The 22,942-nt window shown below is 42.7% G+C and overlaps 1 protein-coding gene and 1 long non-coding RNA gene across 2 annotated transcripts in view; both read left to right on the top strand.

Moving 5' to 3' along the window:
* LOC144587834 (uncharacterized) overlaps positions 1-18,709 on the top strand; it is a 48,055-nt gene extending 29,346 nt beyond the window's left edge. The window contains exon 2 of the long non-coding RNA XR_013543005.1: positions 10,103-18,709. This is a non-coding gene — a long non-coding RNA (uncharacterized LOC144587834). The remainder of the gene's footprint in view (positions 1-10,102) is intronic.
* A 632-nt stretch (positions 18,710-19,341) lies between these two features.
* The window catches only part of CLSTN2 (calsyntenin 2), a 496,583-nt gene continuing 492,982 nt past the window's right edge, over positions 19,342-22,942 (top strand). The window contains exon 1 of the mRNA XM_072995959.2: positions 19,342-19,735. Coding sequence (XP_072852060.2) covers positions 19,672-19,735 — 64 coding nt within the window. The 5' untranslated portion in view covers positions 19,342-19,671. The remainder of the gene's footprint in view (positions 19,736-22,942) is intronic.

Here is a 22,942-nt window from a genome sequence, read left to right as displayed (position 1 = left end):
AGTGCACATAAATTTTCAACAGGATACTGCCATTACGTGGGCTCCACTGCTTTAGCAATTGATACACATGGTTAGGAGGACATATTCGTAGAGCTATGTGAAAAGCATGACTGATCTTGGGCAACGGCTCAAGACTCCACTGTCACATTCTGTCTTTATGATATGTTGGATATGCTTCAATCACTGTGTGCCATCTCTGATGCTATGATGGCATGGCCACATGGTGCAAAAGCAGCATGGTATTATCATGAGTTATCATAACCCTCTCAACCTTCCATCTGGCACTGACATAAAACAATGATTCCCAACCTTCGGGAACCCAGTTGTTCTTGGACTGCAGTTCTCAGAAGCCTTCATCACCACTGGGCTGGCCAGGGTTTCTGGGAGCTGCAGTCCAAAAAGACCTGGGTTACCCAAGATTGGGAGGCACTGGTATAGAGGAAGTGAGTATATAATGTGAATACACACAGTAGTGTAAAGCTGCTGGTGTCACTAGCTGCAGCAGTTTTTCATAAATTAAAATTTTCCAATCCTCTACCCCAGCTCCTGAGGATCCCTTGGGATCCTTTTTGTTGTAGAGAAGCTGTTGGGGAGGCTGCAGGCAGAGGTCAAATCTTTAATTTCTGAAAATTGCCACTGGGGGGATGATTTAACAGCAGTGGCAATTTCTGGAAATTAAAGGCTTCCCCTCCCATCTTGCAGCCCCCAACAGCTTTGCCACAATGAAAATGATCCCATGGGAGCCTGAGAACCTTCCGATGGGATTGGAATTTTTTTAATTTTTCCCAAACCACAGGGGCTAATGATGCAATCAACCATATGCAGCACACATTCTGCTAATGTTCTAATGTTTACCAAACAGCAGCTGTCTGTTACTTACCAGGGGGAACACTAGAACACAGAGACACTAGACCCCCAAGATAATAATTTTCAAGAAAGAATTCTAGCGATGGCAGCATAAAACATAAATTCTACTGAACAACTGCTCAGCTACCTTGGTATTTCATTTTGCCATTACGTGGGCTCCACTGCTTTAGCAACTGATAGACTAATGTGCTTGCTGTGCAGCCCGCACACACCAGGAGATCAGGAAAAGTTTATATTCCGTATGAGAAGAAATGTTCAGCAGCCCAGGAAACCAACCACTGCTCCATAAACTATAACAAAACATAATTTTCCAAACCAAAGCACTCTTACTACTGAGGCTCTGCCTCCAGGCACTAGAAGTGCTACAGGTTCAGACTTCAGTTTGCTCTGAAGAACAGTTGGGGTGAAAGATGCAGGGAGAAGGCCAGGACTGACTGCACTACTCTCCAGCAACAGGGCGGTGTTTTTTTCTTAGTGCTTGAGGGTGAAGTGGCAAATGAGGTCAACATGGCTGGCCTCAGAAAACATAGGACATTTTAGTGTTTCTGGTAGGATCCTGAAGAACTCACAGCAGCCTGATTTCATTCATTTTTACTGTAGAACACCTATAAAAGGAACTAGACAGAATCTCCACTTTAGGAGTACATAGAAATGGCAGGAGAAGGGGAGTGCTTAAGAAATGCTGTAATCTGCTGCTTGTAATGGATAATCCATAAATGCATTTTCTCTGTAGACCTGCTTAGTGTGTTTTCCCTTTAAAAATAATCTGGCATGACTGCTCTAAACCAGTTTTCCTTTAAAAACAACCACTATGTTAGGAGACATCTTCATTTATGAAGAAGCAGAGAATGCACAGCTAACACGTGCAGAAGGAAATGTTTGCATGAACAGGAGCCCTTTGCCATGAATGTTTGTCCCCATCTTTCCTGCCAAAGTTCTAATGCCATAATTTTGTCACCATAAAAAATATATATGTCAGAATAGCATACAATGTTATCTAGTGTAATGCACACCATCAGTTGGCAAACACGAATTGTGTGCAGTGTTTTAACAATCAATCAATTGTGTATGTCACGGAATCATAGTATAATGGAGTTAAACTTATTTAAGCATAGTGGGCTGGATCCATAATCTTCCTTGTGATATTAGAAAACTTCCCCTTGCAGAAGGTGTCTTGCTGATTTGGTTTAGGGGAAATCCCTTTTCCTTACACCACTGCTCACTCCATTCAGCAGGGCTCTCTGAAGCTCTGTGCAGCATTTTTTAGGTATAGGAAGGGCTGGCAAGAGACAAGGGGAAGTGAACTACACTTCATTCAGCCCTATCTCATGAGCCTAAATTAGGACCCAATTTAGTATGTGTGTTTATGTAATGCATGGAAGAAAGCATTAACAATTAGAAATTAAGTAAATGGGATCCCTTGCTTCTCTGCCCTGGTGACATTATTGAATCAGTCTTATACAACCAACTTGTGAAAAAGCCCCACTAAACTCAGTACTTCTTTGGAGTAAAACTGTAAGATGGCATTGAAAGTATTGTTAAAAAGTTGTGGTTGTTCTGAGAAATAGTGTTTTGGGTCTCTTTCTATTATTCTGTTGTGGGTTTCTTGTTAGTGCACTACAGATTCTCCATAACAAACATACACAGGTGGATAGAACATTTTTATTGAGCAGTTGGAATTTCCCCCAAAGGATTTTTCCCCATCCTCTTGGTTGTGGAAAACAAAGATGTTATTAAAACTTTATTTTGCCACCCTTGGAATTTTATCTGCTTCCACTGCCTTGTTATTCATAGTATTTTGGTGGCAAATTATCACCTGCCAGAAGAGAGGAGCTGAAGCTGTCAACCCCATTTCTTGAAGGCATTTTACTGTGCTTGATTTGTTGAGTCTCAAGGTTTACTAGAAACCGAAAGTCACTGTTGTATCTGCACACTTTTCCTCCACATCTCTGCCAGGCCTCCATCCTTATCGAGTGATTCATTTTTTCTCCTGTTTTGTAAGAATTCTGCTTACATTTTATGCATTGCTCCTGATTTCATCACAAAATTGCACCATGTGTTGTAGTATTGTAACTGAGATATATTACAACTGGATTCATCTGTATAGAAATTTGTACATAAAACCATGCTCATCTGTATATGGAATGAAATCTATTTTATTTTTATATACCTTTCCTGCACAATTTGGACATATACATTGCTTTACAACTGCACAAAAGAAGCCTAAAAGGAATAAAACAGCAATATAAGAGAGCACAACAGTTTAGATTTTAACAGATTCACCCACCTTTAGTGAAAGCAGATACGTTTTGAAAGTGGGTAATGAAAACTAAGAAGGAGGGAGATCAGCTGAGCTCTCTCAAAGAAAGTTGCATTGGGCAAGTACCACTAAAAATCTACCATTTAAATTGGCTCTTTTTTATCTTTACACTGTAAATGGCACATGGATCTTCACATTTAATGGCTAGAAACACACAGCCCCTCATTTTGGTTAGAGCAGATTGACTTCACCAACATAACTTGACATGAGTTAACTTTTCAATTGAACAAAACTGAAAATAGATTGCTTAGGTTCTTGGTGGAGAAAAATATATATTATTGAATGAGATGCTTGATTGGTGTTCCAACTGCACCTTCCCAAATAACAAGGTCAGAACTATTTATTCAAGAAATTTAATAATTAAACTGATAGGCTGTTTTTCAGTTATGGAAACTGAATGGAGTAATTTTTATTGCCACCTTTTGAACAGATATGCCATTCCAGTTGCCATAACTAATTTGGAACTGAGTGTCGTTCTGTGTTTACTTAGAGCCTGGAATCCATACATTACTGTATAACAGTCACTGCAAATGTTTTTGATGAACTTCTCAGCTATAACATATGGACAGTTCAAATGGCAGCAAATGAAAGCATGAAGCTTACCATAGAAAACCATTATTCCTTAAAAGTAAATAAAAATAAATGTAAAATGAAAATAAAGTATTGTCCCCTTACAGTCTTTATATTTTCCTGTAAAAACCTCCTTGACATATTTCCCAAACAATAAAGCATAAGGAAGGTTGGCAAATTGTACCAAACAAAAAGCCAAAAATTACACCACGGAATAAGGTACAGCTCTGCCCAACAGATGTCACATCCCCAAAACCCAAAAATGCAACTTGACACCTCAAAAACACTGTGAAAATTCAGGGCCTCAATATCTAGGAGTAGAGATAATACACAGCTGCTGGAAGACATACCTTCCAGAAAAAAAAAAAAAGTAAAAAGATGGGTAAGTTAACATCATACTAAGAACTAGGGCTGTGCAAAAGTTTTGTGATACAGTCTGGATGCTAATTCAGTAGTTCAAACAGGGACCCAATTTGCTTCAGGCAATCCATACTCCAATGTTTGATGCAGACCTCAAATTCATTCTTTCCAGTTATGGAAATATTAAACTTTGTTGCTCCTATTCACTTTAATAGAGAAAATTACAGTAGAATTAGAATTTTAGCAATAGGTTAGTGGCAAGACAACAATCATCTTAGGTTGTGAGGAGGCGCCTCCCACTGTTACCCAGTGTTAGAAGCAGGCAAGATCATTATATTGTCCACAGGAAGAACATCCTTGTCTAGTATTTCACATGAGAGCAGAGTACAGTATGAGTGTGTGCACTGCCTAACTGTGAATGATCTCATGGAGGAGAATGGGGAAAGAAGGCACAACTTCCATCCCATGCCCAACTTCCATTCTTGCCACATTCCAGAAGGATTTGCTTTCCAGTTCCAGGGAAGAGTACACATGTGTACACCATTCAGCGAGGCACACAGACAGATGGAAAAAGGAAAGAACACAATATCTGCCACAACCTTTCGTTCGTTTAGTCATTTAGTTGTGTCCGACTCTTCATGACCCCATGGACCAGAGCACGCCAGGCCCTCCTGTCTTCCACTGCCTCCCGGAGTTCTGTCAATTTCATGTTGGTTGCTTCGCAGACACTATCCAGCCATCTCATCCTCGGTCGTCCCCTTCTCCTCTTGCCTTCACACTTTCCCAACATCAGGGTCTCTTCCAATGAGTCTTCTCTTCTCATGAGATGGCCAAAGTATTGGAGCCTCAGCTTCAGGATCTGTCCTTCCAGTGAGCACTCAGGGTTGATTTCCTTTAGAATGGATAGGTTTGTTCTCCTTGCAGTCCAGGGGACTCTCAAGAGCCTCCTCCAACACCACAATTCAAAGGCATCAATTCTTCAGCGGTCTGCTTTCTTTATGGTCCAGCTCTCACATCCATACATCACGACAGGAAAAACCATAGCTTTGACTATTCGGAATTTTGTTGGCAAGGTGATGTCTCTGCTTTTTAAGATGCTATCAAGGTTTGTCATTGCTTTCCTCCACAGAAGCAGGCGTCTTTTAATTTTTGTGGCTGCTGTCTCCCTCTGCAGTGATCATGGAGCCCAAGAAAGTAAAATCTGTCACTGCCTCCATATCTTCTCCTTCTATTTGCCAGGAGGTGATGGGACCAGTGGCCATTATCTTAGTTTTTTTGATGTTGAGTTTCAGGCCGTTTTTTTGCACTCTCCTCTTTCACCCTCATTACAAGGTTCTTTAATTCCTCCTCACTTTCTGCCATCAGAGTGATATTATCTGCATATCTGAGATTGTTGATATTTCTTCTGGCAATCTTAATTCCGGCTTGGGATTACTCCAGTACAGCCTTTCGCATGACATGTTCTTCATGTCGTACTCCTTTCCCAATTTTGAACCAATCAGTTGTTCCATATCTCTGGCTTTCTCCATAATCCAGCGCATGTTAGCAATTTGGTTTCGAGTTCCTCTGCCTCTTCGGAATCCAGCTTGTACTTCTGGGAGTTCACGGTCCACATACTGCTGAAGCCTGCCTTGGAGGATTTTGAGCATAACCTTGCTAGCATGTGAAATGAGTTCAATTGTGCGGTAGTTGGAGCATTCTTTGGCACTGCCTTTCTTTGGGATTGGGATGTAGACTGATCTTTTCCAATTCTCTGGCCACTGTTTGCAGACTTCTTTTAACACCTAGGAAAAAATTCCTTCCTGACCCACAGAACATCAGGGATAAGTATGCCTTTATTGTATTCATCACTCAACTTGGCATGGGTTTGTAGAGGGTTAAGGAAAGAACAAGGCATGTTTGTCACATTCAGAAAGAGTTTTTGTAAAGATTTCCTTTCTGACCTCCAGAACACTAGGGGTGAGTTTCCTTATGTATGCTTACTGCTCTATTTGGCATGAACACAGAGAACCTCCTACAGTACAATGAAGAAAAGGAAGGCACTACTTCTGCCACTGCTGAGGCTCCTGCCAGCTATGGCCCCATGAGAAATGCAGCATAAGAGAGAGAAAAGCTATAGCCACTTAGGCAGTATACTCTGTGGGCAATGCCTAAGGCAAGCCAGTGGCAGCAATAGGAAGTTTGGTTTGAAAAAAAATCCTGACAGATATGTACCCCTAAACCCAGTGTAGCATGAGAGAGGGAAGGCAGCTAGAAGCACTTAAGCAGTACACTCTGTAGACAATGCCTGAAACAATCTACTGGTGACAGCAGCAAGCTAAGGCAAGGAAGAAGACTCCAACATGGTAGATACAGAAGAGAGTGCAAACAGAAAGAGGGATCCAAAACCCAGGTGTAAGGGGGATAATGGAGTAAAAGAAAGACAGAATACACTGTGCTAAAACTGAAGGCTGATCATTTAAAGTCCAGACAAGAAGACAACCAACCCAATGCAGTTGTACACACATCCAGGACTAAAGTCAAGGTGAAACACTAACCTAGTTAGGATCTTATTCAAATGAGCAGAAAAGTAGTCTGAGAAGCAATGTAAAGCCCGGGTAACTCCACTCAGGGATATTCCACATTCTGTTAATGGTTGGAGAGTGATGAAGGGGTTCATTACCTTCATTGGTATTTGAAGTTGTCAGTCAGTGCAGCCACATTCACCCTTATGATAATCATCCCTTTTTATTTTGTTAGCCTCCAAATGCTGTTGCTTTCTGGTGGGAATGTGGTACTATTCCAGCTGCCCTGATATATACCAGAACTGAATCAGTTGGGGGTGGGTGGGATATAATATACCCCATCTGACATATTTGTCGATTGGAAACCATTCTCTTTGTCCATAACCTGTACTGACCCTATCTTCTTGTCTTGAGAATAGGTTACATATCAGGACTATCAAATGTTGTGGAACACTTCCCCCCCCCCCAAAAAAATGATTCATACCTTTTCCTGTTCCACACATTGGAAGGCTTTGTATAAAGGCACCTTTATCAGATTCTACAATTCATTGCTCAGTTTAAGTTTTCTTCTTTATTGTAGAATCTCTGGTGGCTCTTCTCGTTGGAGCATTCAAGGTGTTACGGTCTAGAAAGTAAATTTCCCACATTCTAGGGTTGTTTATTCCTTTGTATTCCAGCAATATAATAGTACTTATCACATAATTACCTTATGAACTTGCATTACTGTGTCTAGTTCTGTGTTCTGTCTCTGCAATGAATGACAACAGTACCTGAGGGTTTCAAACATATATTGAACCGCTCTGCTGAGAGTTACCAGATATTGAAGTGGAACCTTTTGTATGTCAAACTTAAACCCTGCCATTAATTTTAGATTATAGGGTTGACATTATGAACCTGATGAATCCAAATGTAGGATTGTAGCTCTTTGGGAATGAATTTGATTGAAGCTTGATTGTCCTTTTGCACTGTAAATACATGTAAGTAAACAAGGATTATGTGTGGAGGTTTTCCTGAATGGAAATCATACTTTAAGTAGCACCCTGTATTTTTAATCAGTGTGCTAGCTTTATTAGTAGACTCTTGTTGCTTAGAAATGTAAATTATGCCTCTTAGGTGCACATTCAGAAAAAGTTTCCAGGTGTGAGAGTTCTCCAGAAAACATTCATTTAAAAGAAAAGTTTTAAAACCAACTTTTTCTCTGCACAAGAATACAAAAATGGAAGCCCTCTAACCAGTCTATTTTTTTCTGGAATAAAAGTTTGGGAATATTGGCACACTATCTTTTTAAATACTGATTAGTGTATATTATATGAAGCAAACTAAGACACTCTGTTGGTCTGTCTATCCTAGTATTGTCTAGTTTGACAGAGTACTTTCTTAGACCTCATGTAGAGATCTTTTCAGTCACTGTTACCTTTAACTGCCACTATGTTCTTTCCATCTGGGAGGCAGTGGAAGACAAAAGGGCCTGGCGTGCTCTGGTCCATGGGTCACAAAGAGTTGAATATGACTTAACGAGTAAACAACAACAATGCTCTGCTCTGTCTCTACTAATAATAGAATTAATTATTATTAATTTTGGACTTATATACCACCCCATAGTGCTACAAGCACTCTCCGGGCGGTTTACAATTTCATTATACAGGCTACACATTGCCCCCCCAGCAAGCTGGGTACTCATTTTACTGACCTCGGAAGGATGGAAGGCTGAGTCAACCTTGAGCCGGCTACCTGGGATTTGAACCCCAGGTCGTGAGCACAGTTTTAGCTGCAGTACGGCGTTTTAACTACTGTGCCACGAGGCTCCTAATATGCCGGTAAAGTGACCCTAAATGGGTAAAGGAGAAGTAGTTAGATTGTCTGCTACTTCTGAAGCCTTGTTGGCTCACTCATATGAAGACAGACCATATGAAGGGCACCTTTGGTCCACTATCTATTGCCTTCCTGTTTTTGTCCCCAATAGAAGTGAAAACACCATGCTGGTCTGAAGCTAGTGTAGCCTGGTGATCAGTGTTGAACAACATGGGGGAATGGAGCAGCTTCAGACAAAGTGAATAAAAGATGATTGATTGATTGATTGATTGATTGATTGATTGATTGATTGATTGATTGATTGATTGATTGATTGATTGATTGTATTTATGTCCCACCCATCTGGTCAATTGACCACTCTGATCTATTCTTCTGACTCCAAAACATCCAGTTTGGATTGGTTAAGCCAGTGATTCCCAACTTTGAGTAACCCAGATGTTCTTGGAAACCCTGGCCAGAAGAGCTGATGGTAAAGGCTTCTCAAAATTGCAGTCCAAGAACACCTGGGTTACTCAAGGTTGGGAACCACTGGGTTAAACCAATGCCAAAACTTTCCATACATGTAGTAGACACCTTCACTCTAGGCAGCACTCTCACCAGAAGTCTGCTAACAGACTGATACTTCTATCCCATTCCCATCTGGTCACTAGCTCACTGACTCTGTATGAAAGTGTTTATATATGTGTTGTGTTTGTACAATGCAAGTGCAGCCAAAGCAAAGCAAAATGAAGTGAAGCTAAGCAAAAAGGAGCAAAGGGTGATTACTTGTGAAAGAGTTAATGGGTTCTTGCATTGCTGACCTTAGCCAGACCCAACCCTGTGATTTTTCATCCTAACCTACCTACCTCCAGAGTTCGAATTTCCCAGGGAAAGGGATGCTGCTAGCTTGGCAACCCTAGTCTTATCACAATAACTGTATACAATCTTGAATTTCATTCATTCCATTTAGTTGCATCATGTCAATAGCCAATTTTTTTGCCAAAGTTAGAGTATTGGATCAGTTTACAAACACCCATGTGCCAGTCTCCTTTCAACCATGAAGGTGACCTGGGCCTAGTCAGTATCTTTCACAGTAAATTAACTTAGAAATATAATTAAATGGAGATGGGAAAGACGGTGCCTGCTGCCTTGAGCTTCTTCTAGTACAAGTTTCTCCAATCCACTGTCTTCCAAGTATGTGTCCCTTGATGTCAATCCAATAAGGCCAATGATAGCTCACCAGCTAGAGATAATGAGAGTTGTAGTCTAAAGCAATTAGAGATCCCTTGGTGAAGGATATCCTGGAAAGAAGAGATATTTTAGGAATCATAGTCCTGAAAATAAAGTTTGGTTTGAATCCTCTCACCTTTGGTATTATGTAAATGTACTAGATATTTCAAGGTAGGCCAGTCATGGAGAATTTATTTCTTATTCAAGGGTCATTGGGTTACATGACTTGTACCATCTTTAAAAAGCCAAAATAATCTCCATATAGAGAAGTGTTCTGTTTCATTTTGATCCGACATGGCTCATTGTTTTTCCCCCCAGAAATTATAAGACAAGAGGGAAAAGGTCACATTCCTTCCTTTACATGGAGTTATTGACATTTGCCTGACATTAATGACAGTCAATCTGAAAACTCAATTTTTAAGGTGATGTATATAACATATTTCTTTCTTTGTCCCTGCAGATTGGGTGTTGTGATCTAAATATCTATGAAGGAACCCCTGGGTGGTCTGCAGTTCGGGTCAGAGATGAAGAAAGAGACAAGATGTGTTCAGGTGTTATGAATCCATGTATATTCACCCTGGATACATAGGGCTCCCCTATACTTGGATCAGTGGTGCAAGGATCCACTAGAGACCCAACTCTTTTTGGAATCTCCACTCATGTGAATAGCATCCACAAATAATGGAGCTGCCCCTCTTCAGACTGGTCAATATTCACATGTAGAACTGGGGGAGAAAACAGAAATGAAGAATCTAGAGATAGACTGTTTTCTTACACTCTTAGTGAGTCTCCAAGCATTGCAATTCTTGAACAGGCTTGTAGAAAGAATTTGGGCTGTTACTTGTGGGTTCATGAGTCTCTGTCTCTTGCTGTTCTTATGTCAAACTGACAGTTTTTATCTGGTTTACACATGCATGACCATCAGATACTGGTTGAGGACTTCATTGAGGACTTGCATGAATGTGACATAACTAAGGCTGTAGATGGGAAAACGTAACAAACTAGAGGATATTTTAAACTTCTTGTAGCACCTATGTCTTTCCTGTGCTTTCTTACTCTTGGGTAAACACAGGGGGCCTGATCCTGATTGACTCTGTAGGATGGGGTGTAAGGAGATGCTTTACCACTTTGCTCCCAACTGTGGTGCCATCATAGATCAAAGGCCATGCACCTACAATTTCTATTGCCCCAAAAGTGATATAATAAAACAATAAGGGGAAATTTATTTTATGTACACATGGACAAGTCTGTCTTTTTATGGTCTTACAGGGCTCTGAGTGTATATTAATCAGAGTTTTTAAAAGCTGAGAAACTGGGTGCTGTGTGCATGTGTGTATTTAGCACAGTGCGTGCTGCTCATTTTAAAATTGGCAACAGGTGCAGCAACATTTTCTAGGATAATAGAATAGCCAAGGTCAGTACTGGAATAGCATTTCATCCCACTCTGCATAAATAACATGAGAAATGATAGGGATGGACTCAGTGGTATACTATCATGAATTCTTTTTTCCCTTGTCAGTGATGCAGTTTGAATGGAAAGGTTACTATACTCAGAATCTCAACAATTGCAACATGCTTATAAAAAAGAAAAAGTGTATAAAGATGGAATTGATTGTCTAATGAAAAGCTGCATAAAGATTGCCTTGTTCCCATTACTTATGTGTGCATGCAGGATAGAACAGGCATGCTCTCTTGATGAGGATAATACAGACGGGGGAAATGGCAAGACCATGGCAAAAATAAATACTGCACAACATTTTATGCTAATTTCAAATACAAGTTGGTTTGAATTGATCTACTAGATTATGTGGCATCTAGTTGGAAAAAAAAATCATTCTCAGTGAGTTTCTCAGTCATACCACACTGAGATTTCTTTACGCAACATCAAAGTTTCCTGGCTTCCTACAAAAGTAAGATTCTTATTTGTTTCATTTTTGTCTGCTTTTGCACAAGAAGCTGCCAAGTCCTGCCTAGCTCAGTTCTCTTTCCAGGGAATCTTGCACAGGAAAAAGGTCACTTTGTATAGGAATTGTAACAATGCTGCAGGGATCAGGATGTGGGGGTTTTCCCCTTGAAAAAACGCATACAAATCTGAGAAATACTGTAAGGTTTTCCATGAGATTTATCAGGAAATCAACAGTAACAACCACCTTTGCACAGCGAAATCGAACTACAAAATAGAAGAGAGGGGTTTCTCCCCACCTTGGTTTGCAAAGTGCAAGAGGCTGCAGTATTTACATCCCTAATCCAGATTATGTTTGTTATATTCTGGTCCCATGGAAATCAAAAAGTTAATGTACCCCATTGGTTTCCATGTGGGTAACCCATGACTAGTTTTGTCTTGTTCATTTGTATGCCTGCCAAACAGAACCTGGGCAGGCACAAGGGAGCTGCCAGTTTGTCTTCTGGCTTTGGAGAAAGATGCTCTTTCTCTTGCTAATAGCTTTGGCTTACAGTTGAGTGTTGGCCAGTTGTGAGTGGAGCAGCAGGTGCAAATGCTGTGAAATCAGCTATTTACAGCTATTACAGAGGAAGACAAGCAGGGAGGCACCTCCTGTTTATATTGGTGCAGGCATTTAGAGGCAAATGATTTGTGACAAATCTGGAGAGTTCAGTGAGTTAACGAAGTGTTCACCAATGGGTGTCTGCCAGATATTTGTCAGGGCAAAATTATGACTGAAGGTACAACCTGGCATGAGGCCAGTGGGCATGTCCAGGTGGATAAGGCATGCAGTAAAATGAATTGGATGGAGGACGGTGTGTTCAAACAGCAAGTAGGAGTAGTAACTTGTCATAAGCACCTTGAGTGCACTGCTCATTTGTATGGATGTGTGTGTGCATTTATCAGAGCAAGGATGCTGCCTTAAAGGATGTACAGCCATATTTCAAGATAATGATAATAAATGGAAATATGTACTGATATTACAGCACACCCCACACTGTCAAAATAGTGTGTGAGAACCAAAGATTTAGTGTTCGAAGTAAAATTCTCCTTTGCTCAAATGTAAAACTATGAAGGAGACATTTAGATTAGGCATCTTTCAGTCTTGAGAGACTATGATAACATGCTCTGAATAGAGGACTTGGAACAGCATCTAGTGTGGCTGAGAAGGCCAATTTGAGAGTGGCAATCCCACACACACACACACACACACACACACACACACACACACAGAAGATAAATACAATCTGTCCCCTGTCCAGCTCCCTGATTTTGCTGGTTTGGGGACTGTCTCTTTGCCTCACCCATGCTGCACCGCCTGCCTCCAGGCTGAACACTAATATGTCAAGCTTTTCCATCTGTTGAGGACAATTTCTAAGGCCTTCAGATCCCACTTGCAGATATCTTTGTATCACAGCTGTGGTCTGGGACACTTTCCCTGCACTAATTCTGCATACAGGAGATCTTTTGGTATCTGACTCTCGTGACATGCCCGAGGCAGCGTATACCTCGCTGTCTCAGTAATGTATGCATGCTAAAAATTCCAGCTTGTTATAGCCAGGTGATACCAAAAATGTGTCAGGTACAACTCATATGGAACGTGTTCAGCTTCCTCTCCTGCTGTGCACAAAGGGTCCAGCACTCACTGCAGTACAGGAGTATACTCAGGACAAAGACTCTATAGACCTGGATCTTGGTATATGCCATCAGCTTCTTATTAACCCATATTCTCTTTGTGAGTCTAGAGAATATGGTAGCTGCTGAGAAGAGAGGTGTCACAGTAGTTACTGCAGTTGCACCTGTCTCCTTTGTTCTTATACAATGTGACAATGTTTGCATCCTTCTTGTCCACCTTCCCTCCAGCAAAGAAAAAAGATTTCATACAGCTCAGTGGTGATGATCTCTTTACAGCATTTCAGTAAGGATGTTATCCTTCCCAGGTGCCTTGCTAGAGGTGAGGGAATCCAGGGCCGCTTTTATTTCTGCTAAAGTTGGTTCGCTGTCCAACTCTTCCAAGACAAGCAGGACCTTGATGTTATTTAATGCCTCTTTGGTTACTTACATTCTCTCTGGAATATAGCTCAGAGTAGTGCTGCACCCAGTGGTCCATCTGCTGTGCTTAGTTCTGGATGATCCCACCTGTAGCTGACTTCAAGGGAGCAGATTTCTTCTACATTGGACCTAACGCCTGATTGATACCATCATACATTCCCTTGATGTTACCTGTGTCTGCTGCTATCTGTATCTGAGAGCAGAGCTGAAGCCAATAATTGTTAGAACATCTCCTGGCAGCCTGTTGGACTTTGCTATGAGCAACTCAAAAGAGCCTGCAAGTAATACTCACTAGGACAGGCTTTGTATGTTGCTAGAGCTCTCCTCTTTTCCTTGATGGCTAGCATCATTTCCTCAGAATTGGCTTCAAACCAGTCTGCAGTCTTATTGGTCTTCTTGATGAATGTGGACAAAGTGGTGTTATAAACAGCATTCTTGAAATGTTCCCATCGTTCAGGTGCATTTGCATCAGCCGGGCCTGGAAGAGTTTCCTCAAGTGCTTGGGTAAATTCCTCCACTTTTCTTTGATTGTGAGTCTTGCTGATGTCAATATGTGGTCTTCCTTCATATTTTTGTTAATACAATTTCTTCATTCACAGTTTTACTCTACTACACACCAGGGGGTGATCAGTATCACAATCAGCAGCCTGATAACTGTGTGTGATCATAATACTAGGAAGGCCAAAGCGTCTAGTGAGGATCAAATTGAGCTGATGCCAATACTTCAATTTTGGATGTCTCCAGGAAACTCTGTGTTGAAATACTTAAGAATGTGTTGCTGACACAAAGACCATAGTAACAGCAAAACTCCAGCAAGCATTGGCCATTTTTGTTCATCTTCCCAATGGCAAAACAGCCTGGACAATTGGGTCAAGAATTGTGATCAGCACCAACTCTGGTGTTAAAGTCTCTGAGAATGATCAGCTGCTCTCTCTTGGGGATTTTTTGATAGTAGCTGCCAGATCATCATAGACTGTGACGAGGCAGCTCCTTACTGACTGCATCATCATGTGTGAGGCATCCGACAGCTGTCTGGATATGGACACAAAGACTTTGACTGCAGTGGAGACCCCTCAGCCGTCCTGGCCTTTGACCACCTGAGCCAGCTTGAGATTGCAGAGCTAACCCAACCTGACTTCCTTGAATTTGAGGCCTCCATGTCTGCAGCAACCACAATACCTCCAGGGTTATGCCACAGCACTGAGACAAGCCACCCATTTCCAGGGTCTCCACAGTCGCAAGAACCAGCACATTGATGCCAGAAACACAAGCTGCAGGAACTCCAGGAAAGGCAACAAAGTACAATGTGGCAAGGCAGATATCTGTCTTTTTAAGGCTTCATATTAGAAAAGAAGAAAGAATACCTGGAGGCAAGAAGCTTGATCATGCAATGCAAGAAGCTGCAATTCAGCTGTTTCTTTCTGTGTGCCCACCTTCCTTTTGTGCTGCATCCTCTGGCTGCCCTCCTAGCTCACAGGCCAGCCCTGAACATGACACATGGCAACTTAAAGAAATGTTTTTGAAAATGAAACTTGTTAGTCTTCAAGGTACTCTTAGTTTTGCTGTACGGCAAGGACATTAAACCAGTGAGATTGTGATTTGGCTTTCCGTTCTTCAGATTCAGTTAATTTGTTTTAAATAATTTTAAAGAGGTTTTAAAAAGACACAATTTAGTGTACTCTATCCTGAAATTTGGTGATATAGGACAGATTATATATTTTAAGTAAATATGTAAAAAAACCCAAAAAACCAGTACATCCTTTTCCAGCCTGTCCCCACCAGGTACACTGAATAAAAACCTTAATAGTTTGTACATGCTCTTTGAATATACTTATCTCCAAATAGTGAGAATTTCCTCCAGCTCAGCCAGATCTGGTTTCTTTCTGAAGCAAAGTGCTGGAAATTAATTTTTTTTTAAATACTTAAGTTTATTTGCAAATATATAGGCCAAGAAGATTCATAGAAATTGAGTTGACTTATGATGGCGCTTTTCAGGATTTCCTAGGTACTGAATACTCAGAAGTGGTTTAACCAGTCCCTTCTTCTTGGGATGAGTAGACAAATGCCCTGCCCCATACTCTGAAAGAAGAGACCCTTCCCAGAGCTTATTCTTTTGGTACCTCTTAGAAATTGAAGTTTTCTAAAACACTTCCGCTGTGTTTTCCACCACATTCATTGCCCGCCCAGCCTGGAGTGATGAGGCTTGACAAAGGAGATGGGTTAAACATGGCCCAAAATTTATTGAACATTAACACATTAATACAAAATTCCCCTTTCAAAAGGGGGCCTAACACAGGGCAGAGTCATGCCGTGTGCCTGAGGCTGGCTTTGCCCCAGACACAGGCCTTAACTGTTGAGTTCCAGTAAAATCTGGAAGTTTCCCCCACAAGGACTCAGCCCGAATGATCCTCAGGACTTGAGACGATCTGCCCCCACTTTCAGACTCATGACTTCTGCCACTACCTGCCAGTGTGACCACAATATCAACCTCACCTCACCCTTACCAATAATGAAAGGTTGTGAATGGGATGGGCAGAACCACATCTGCTCTAAGTGCCAATCAAGGGCAAGGCAAAAATTCCCACTTGGCCCCGAAGTGACCATCAAAGCTCACTCTTGACAAAGGGTGGATGAGCCAATGACTTCTGGTGAAAGGTAAGATGGTGGGGCAAGCAGCCTCTTAAAGGCTCGCCATAGCCCCTGCCCCATCATGCCATTCTGCGTGCTCTCCTGCACATGCCTCGCCCGAGTGGGCAGGCAAAAAGCTTCTGAAAGCCACAAAAGCGGCTGTGAAAAGAGCGTTCATGTCTTGGTTTCCTAGGTGTTTGCAGAAAAGTCTGTCTCACAAATGTGAAAAATCTCATCGATACTAGCAGAAATAATCTCATTAGAAATCACTATCTTGCAGGTGAGCAGCAGCTGCTTGTTTTCATACACAATTATGAGAAGCAAAGAATTACATTCCCTACAGTCTCTTCCTGACAGAAGAATGCTTAGGAATGTTATACACCGTGCCTTCAGTTACATACAAAGATTTAAATGAAAAGAGGTTTATATATTGTATTTATACATAAAATTGGGTAGTTAGTTTGTCCAGAAAGCTCTTCAAAACAGCATGAACAAATATTGCATGGAGAAACAAATGAATACCAATTGACCATGCTAGTTGAGGGAGCTCAGTGGTTCGTTCGTTTAGTCGTTTAGTCGTGTCCGACTCTTCGTGACCCCATGGACCAGAGCACGCCAGGCCCTCCTGTCTTCCACTGCCTCCCGGAGTTGGGTCAAATTCATGTTGGTTGCTTCGCAGACACTGTCCAGCCATCTCATCATCAGTCGTCCCCTTCTCCTCTTGCCATCACACTTTCCCAACATCAGGGTCTTTTCCAGGGAGTCTTTTCTTCTCATGAGATGGCCAAAGTACTGGAGCCTCAGCTTCAGGATCTGTCCTTCCAGTGAGCACTCAGGGTTGATTTCCTTTAGAATTGATAGGTTTGTTCTCCTTGCAGTCCAGGGGATTCTCAAGAGTCTCCTCCAGCACCACAATTCAAAGGCATCAATTCTTCGGCGGTCTGCTTTCTTTATGGTGCAGCTCTCACTTCCATACATCACGACAGGAAAGACCATAGCTTTGACTATTCGGACTTTTGTTGGCAAGGTGATGTCTCTGCTTTTTAAGATGCTGTCAAGATTTGTCATCGCTTTCCTCCCAAGAATCAGGCGTCTTTTAATTTCGTGGCTGCTGTCTCCATCTGCAGTGATCATGGAGCCCAGGAAAATAAAATCTGTCACTGCCTCCATATCTTCCCCAGCTCAGTGGACTGTAGTCCAAAGAAGCTAGCTGGAGGATTTTAGTAGCTGCTATCTTGTAACTGAAATTAGAAACATGAAATTTTGCACAGATACTGTACTACTGTTGTCTCAATAACAAGATACATAGTATCTCAACTGACTATGCTGGTTGGAGGAGTCTGGTGGGTTGTAGTCCAAATAAATTATGGACCAGTTCCTGTTGCTTAGCGTATTAACTCACACTAGAATCAATGGAATTTATGAAGGAGTTGACTTAGCAAATCTCCATTGATTCAATTGGCCTGCTGTAGTGTGATTTACTACACTCAGCAGCAGGGGCTGAACTCAATGATTCATAGGCTCCCTTCCAACTCTGCAGTTCTAAGGTTATTATTATTATTACTGTTGTTGTTGTCGTCGCTGTCACCAGCTTGGAACTGTAGAGTTGGAAGTGACCCTCTGGATCATCAGAATCCAGCCCCTGTCAAAGAGGCACAGTGGGGAATGGAACTCTTAACTTTAACTCTGCAACCAGATACCTAAACCAGACTACCATGAACTGCTATCAAATGCTGAGGTTATGTCTATGTGTGCTTTAATCAGTTGCTGCTTTTGTTCTGTTTCTGTAATGCATGTTTACATCCTTTCTCTGGAGTGCATGTAGGGGAAGTTTGAAGCCTCCACCTTTCAATCTCCCTGAAGCAACAGATTGTTTGCTCTAGAGTAACATTTCCTATCTGTCCCTTCTCACCAAGCATTCCTAATCATGTCACATTTCTTTCTGAGGAAAATCAGCGGATTAGCAACCGTAGCGAGTAAGGGGAGGGTCAAACAGTAATTTACAAACTCTCATTCCGTTATCCCGACGTGCGGCAGACGCTGGAAAGTCCAGGGGGTGGAGCAAGTTGATTATTTTAATTTGGAAGCTCCTTCAATCTTTGGATGGATTTTCTATTCTTGAACTCTGCCGCTTCTCCCGTATTAGAGAGCGGGGGCGACGACTTGGGAACAAGGGGGAAGAGCGGCTGGGCTATCCTCCTATCGTGCTCTCCGTGTCTGGTCATGGGCAGGGCAGGGCAGACAGTGGTACAAACAACTATCCCTCAGCTTCTCCCTTGCTCACCTCTGCTGCCCCGCTGCATGGTGCAAAGGTTAAGGATCGGGCCCAGCAAATTCAATCCATCCATCAGCAGACCATCGAAATCGAGCGAGTCAGCAGAGAAGTTGGTTACTTTCCCGTCACCACACCCTATTTGGTTATTGGCTTCCTGTAAATAACAGTACCAAGGGCTTCCCAAAGGAGAGATGGTGCAGGACTAGTTAGAAAAAGCGACCATCAAGAGAAAGAAGAGCCCCGCGATCAGAGGCAGGTAGTCTCCCTTTTCCAGACCCACCACAGCAGGATTTGACCCTGACTCGCTAGGCTAAACGACATCCTGCGCCACCCAAAGAGAGAGAGAGAACTCAGGTGAGCTCAGGTGATCTTTCCACCCCCGATTGAAGGTGTTTCAAGTGAAGAAGCAAACCTGGCTGGCCACGATTTCTCTCCAAGGAGCACCAGGGGCCTGATCCACCCAGTTGCGCCACCCGGGAAGGATGAGCAAGGGAGAAGAGATTGAAGCAGCCTCGCCTTCAATGGCTTCCTCACCTCCCCAGCTCGGACACACTTTTCCTCTGAAATAAAAGTGGCCGCGTCAAACACACACCTTTCCCGGTATCTACATATTAAAAAGTGAGTTTAAGTTCTCCGTAGTTCTGACCGCGCGTCTGACGGGAGCCGAGCACAGACGTTCCTTCCAGCAGCGCCTCTTTCCCCCTCCCTCCTTCCCTCTCCCACTCCCACCTCCACCCCCGCGCTTGCTCGCCTTCCTCATGAATATTCACGCCTCTCCTCCCAGTGACGTTGCAGCAGTCCCGCGGTGAAAGCTAGGGAGCTGCTCCGGTCCTGGCAGTAAAGCCTGTGAATGACTGAGCACCGGCGGCACTAATAATAATAGCAGCAGCAGCAGCAGCAGGAGCAGGAGCAGGCGCCACAGCTACGGCGGCTCCTCTCCCGCGTCTCCTTTCCTCCCCCTGCTGTTGCCCTAGCCCAGGGAAGCCAGCGAGCAAGCGAAGTGAGGGAGAGAGCAGCTGGCGGGAGGCGCGGAGACCGCGTCTAGTTTCGGGCAGAGACGACTGGGCTGGCGGCGGCGGGGCTCGAGCGCCGAAAATAAAGCACGTTCTTGTGCTGACCGGGCGCGGAGAGGATGAGGCAATGCCGGGAGTGGGCGCTCCTCTGGTTGGGGGTCGGCAGCCTCCTCGCCGCCAAAGGTAGGCGAAAGTGCCCTTCCCGCGTTCCGCGCCCCTTCCCCACAGGCGCGCGCGCGGGCTTTCATCTTCCCTTAGGAGCCGCGCAGGTGTGAGGGGCGCTGCCTCGGGTCGCTTGGCGCGGCGTGAGGCTGGAGCAACTCCGAAGACGGTCGAAGGCGACGGAGGGAGGGATTTGTTGTGTCTGTCCGTCCGTCCGCCTCGGGCATGTGGCGTTGGAACGGCTCGTCTGCCGCGACAGGCGTGTCGGGGGTGGGGGGTGGAGTGGGGAGACGCGCTCGTCAGGGATGGCTTTCGTGTTTTTGAGGGAATCCTCTGAGGCCCCCTAAAATTGGGAAGCTGCAGGTTCCTCAGAGATACCTTTCCAAACTGCGGCGGATGGGGAGGGGAAGCTCCTTCCTACAGCCCCGCGCGCGGATCGGCGCGCGAGTGGAGGGGGGAGTAAACTGTGTGTATGGAGATGGGGGGGAGGGATTCCCTTGCGTGTGATGATTCCGCGTTGGAGAAAACTGTGCCCGTGAAAGTTAGAGGAGTCGTGAGAACGGGAGAGGGAAGCGGCTGAGTTTTTCAGAGGGGAATTAGACATGTTGCGACTGAGCGCCTGGGATGAGGCAACGCCTCGAACGCGGCTCTCCTCTGAGGCTGATGCTCCGACCCCTGGCTTTTGGTGGCTTTAAACAGATTACTTGGCTGAGCTAAGAGCAGACGGTGTCTGCACATTCAAGCCCCGGGCGGACCGAGGGAAGCGATTAGGATGCCACCCTGGGGTGGCGGAGTGTTTGCTGGCCTTTTTCAGATTAATCTATCAAGGGATCTGTGATGCTAGGGTAGGGTGACAGGACCTCTGGCTGTAGGACACGTCGGAGTGGAATTATCCGTAGCTATAGAGAGGACTGTGCACACTTGTGTGTAAATATATCTAACTTGTTGCTTTAGTTCTTCCATTATTTGAGTTCAAAACCCAGTTAATTGCTTGCTGCCTACCTAACGATGATATTTAGTCTCTTTGATTGTAGCTGGGATAGTTCACGACTAGGAAATACTGGTTCAAGAAAAAAGAAAAAAAAACACCTTACAGCATTTCCTCCAAGTCTTCACATCAGGTTGCTCCAGAAGAAAATAGTTCTTGTCAGACACAATAAACTAGATGTGGAAGGATTAATAATCTCTGTAGCATTAAACTCTTGGGGAATGTTCAGTACTGTCTTTCTGATGCAATGTGCTATTCATAGATTTATTTTGATTTTATGCATTAGTAATTGCTGCTTTTAACACAACGGAATTTACCGAAGAGCAATTGCAGTTCATCTTGACATCTGTGGCTTTCCTTGGCTCTTAAGGATTAATTGATTTCTCTTCCTTTGGCATTCTTGTATTTCTACTGTGAGTCTTATTCAAGGACACCAACTGTTCTCTAGCAGAGCATTTTGCTGCTTCAGAATTCATCTCTTCTCATGTTAAAATACTTCTGTCTTGTATTTATATAACTGACACTTTTACGTATGTAAGATACATTCATGGAAATGTGGACGTCTATGCCTCTGGGACCTGAAAATACAGATGATCTGAGCACTGGGCTGTGAAGTCATCTGTCCTATTCACCAGATGTCAAACTTTCTGTGATTGACATTGGATTTTATAGCAGTATTGATAACAGATGTGTGTATGGAAGTATAGTGCTACTTTTGGGCCAGTTGTTCTTGTGTTATCTCCCTAAAAATACCCTAATTGCACCTCCTTCTGGCAAGTACATGAGTTTTGTTTGTAGACTTTTGGGAAACATGATGGGATAAAAGCTGGTATATCTCAATCCTTTGAAGAGTTCTAAATTCTCTTTAACCACTGGAGGGCTGCAAAGTGCATTTTTAGACTTCAGCAATTTTATATAATGCGTAATGTTTGATAAGAAAATACTTTATAAACATTACAAAAAGATGAGGGCTACATATCAACAAGATAGCAATTGTCTTGCTTTCAGTGTTTTCATTTGTGATGACAAATATTTACATGTTCACAAGCTCTACAACTGTGAACAGTTTTCTCCACTATCAGTTTTGTTCTTGTTCCTATAGATAACTAAAGCATGTATGAGAATTTTAAATTTTTGTTATGTTTCACCAATGGATGCTTTCACATAGAAAGGACTGCTGCCCAAACCTAAAACAAGTGCATGTTAGAGCATGATCTCCTTTGTACACCCCTCTGTAGTAGTCAGGCATCCACACTGGAACATTTATGAAAAGCCTACCTTTTCACCTCAAGCCACAAACTTTTTAGAAATATTTCTGCTGCTTTTCATGATAATAAATTACTGCAATAGATTATTATTATTATTTTTATGTTAAGCACTTTAGGGTTTTATTCAAATGAGTAATGATGTAGAAATATCTACTCATGCTTCCTTGTGTATGTGGAGGCTAGCTCCCACATCTGTGCATAGAATTGCAATGTTGGGGCCATCAACATCATCACATACTATTTCTATGTGAAATGCAGTTGCCAGATAGTTTGAAGGAAAATGTCTTGGATTGAGGTCTCTGAACACAGTTGATACACAAACATGGTGTATCTTGCAAAAGAAAGCAGGCTCCCTTCACTTTGCTGACAAAAAGTAGAGATCAGTGTCAGAGAGAAGATTGAGAGTGCCAAACAGTTCTTCTACTACCTCTACTGGCTACTAAGCAAAATTCTATTTAATTCATTCTATGCATGGGCAACCATTCCATCATAAACATATCAGTCACAGAGTTGCAAGGAAGACCGTATATAATTGGCTGTTTTGCTTAGATAGCAGGTTTTATCTGTATGTTCTGACACATTACAGTACTTAGAAGGACTTTTATAGCGCTGCTGTTGTCCATAGCACTTCATGGAGGAAATAGAAACAAAATAACAGAATGCTGCCTGAAAGAAGTTACAGTCTATATGGCAATAAACTAGAAGATGTCCATGGATAACCTCCTTCCATTTTGTGCCCCTGAGAGATTTGTATACAATGTGGTTAGAATAACTGAGAAATGTTTTATTGAAGATTGTTAGTTTAGAGTTATTATGATTAATATAACTGGATATCAAACTGGATGGTGATTCTGGAATTTGGCATTGAAGTAAGAACAGCAGGTTTCGATAATCAAAATATCTGACACAACATGGCTTGGACCTCTTGAAGCATAAAATACATCAAATACTCCTTTGATTTAGGTTAGTGTA

Source organism: Pogona vitticeps, chromosome 3 (genome assembly GCF_051106095.1).
Source record: "Pogona vitticeps strain Pit_001003342236 chromosome 3, PviZW2.1, whole genome shotgun sequence".
NCBI lineage: Eukaryota > Metazoa > Chordata > Lepidosauria > Squamata > Agamidae > Pogona > Pogona vitticeps.
The sequence above is the reverse complement of the archived record's forward strand: the minus strand, read 5'-3'. Positions and strand labels throughout refer to the sequence as shown.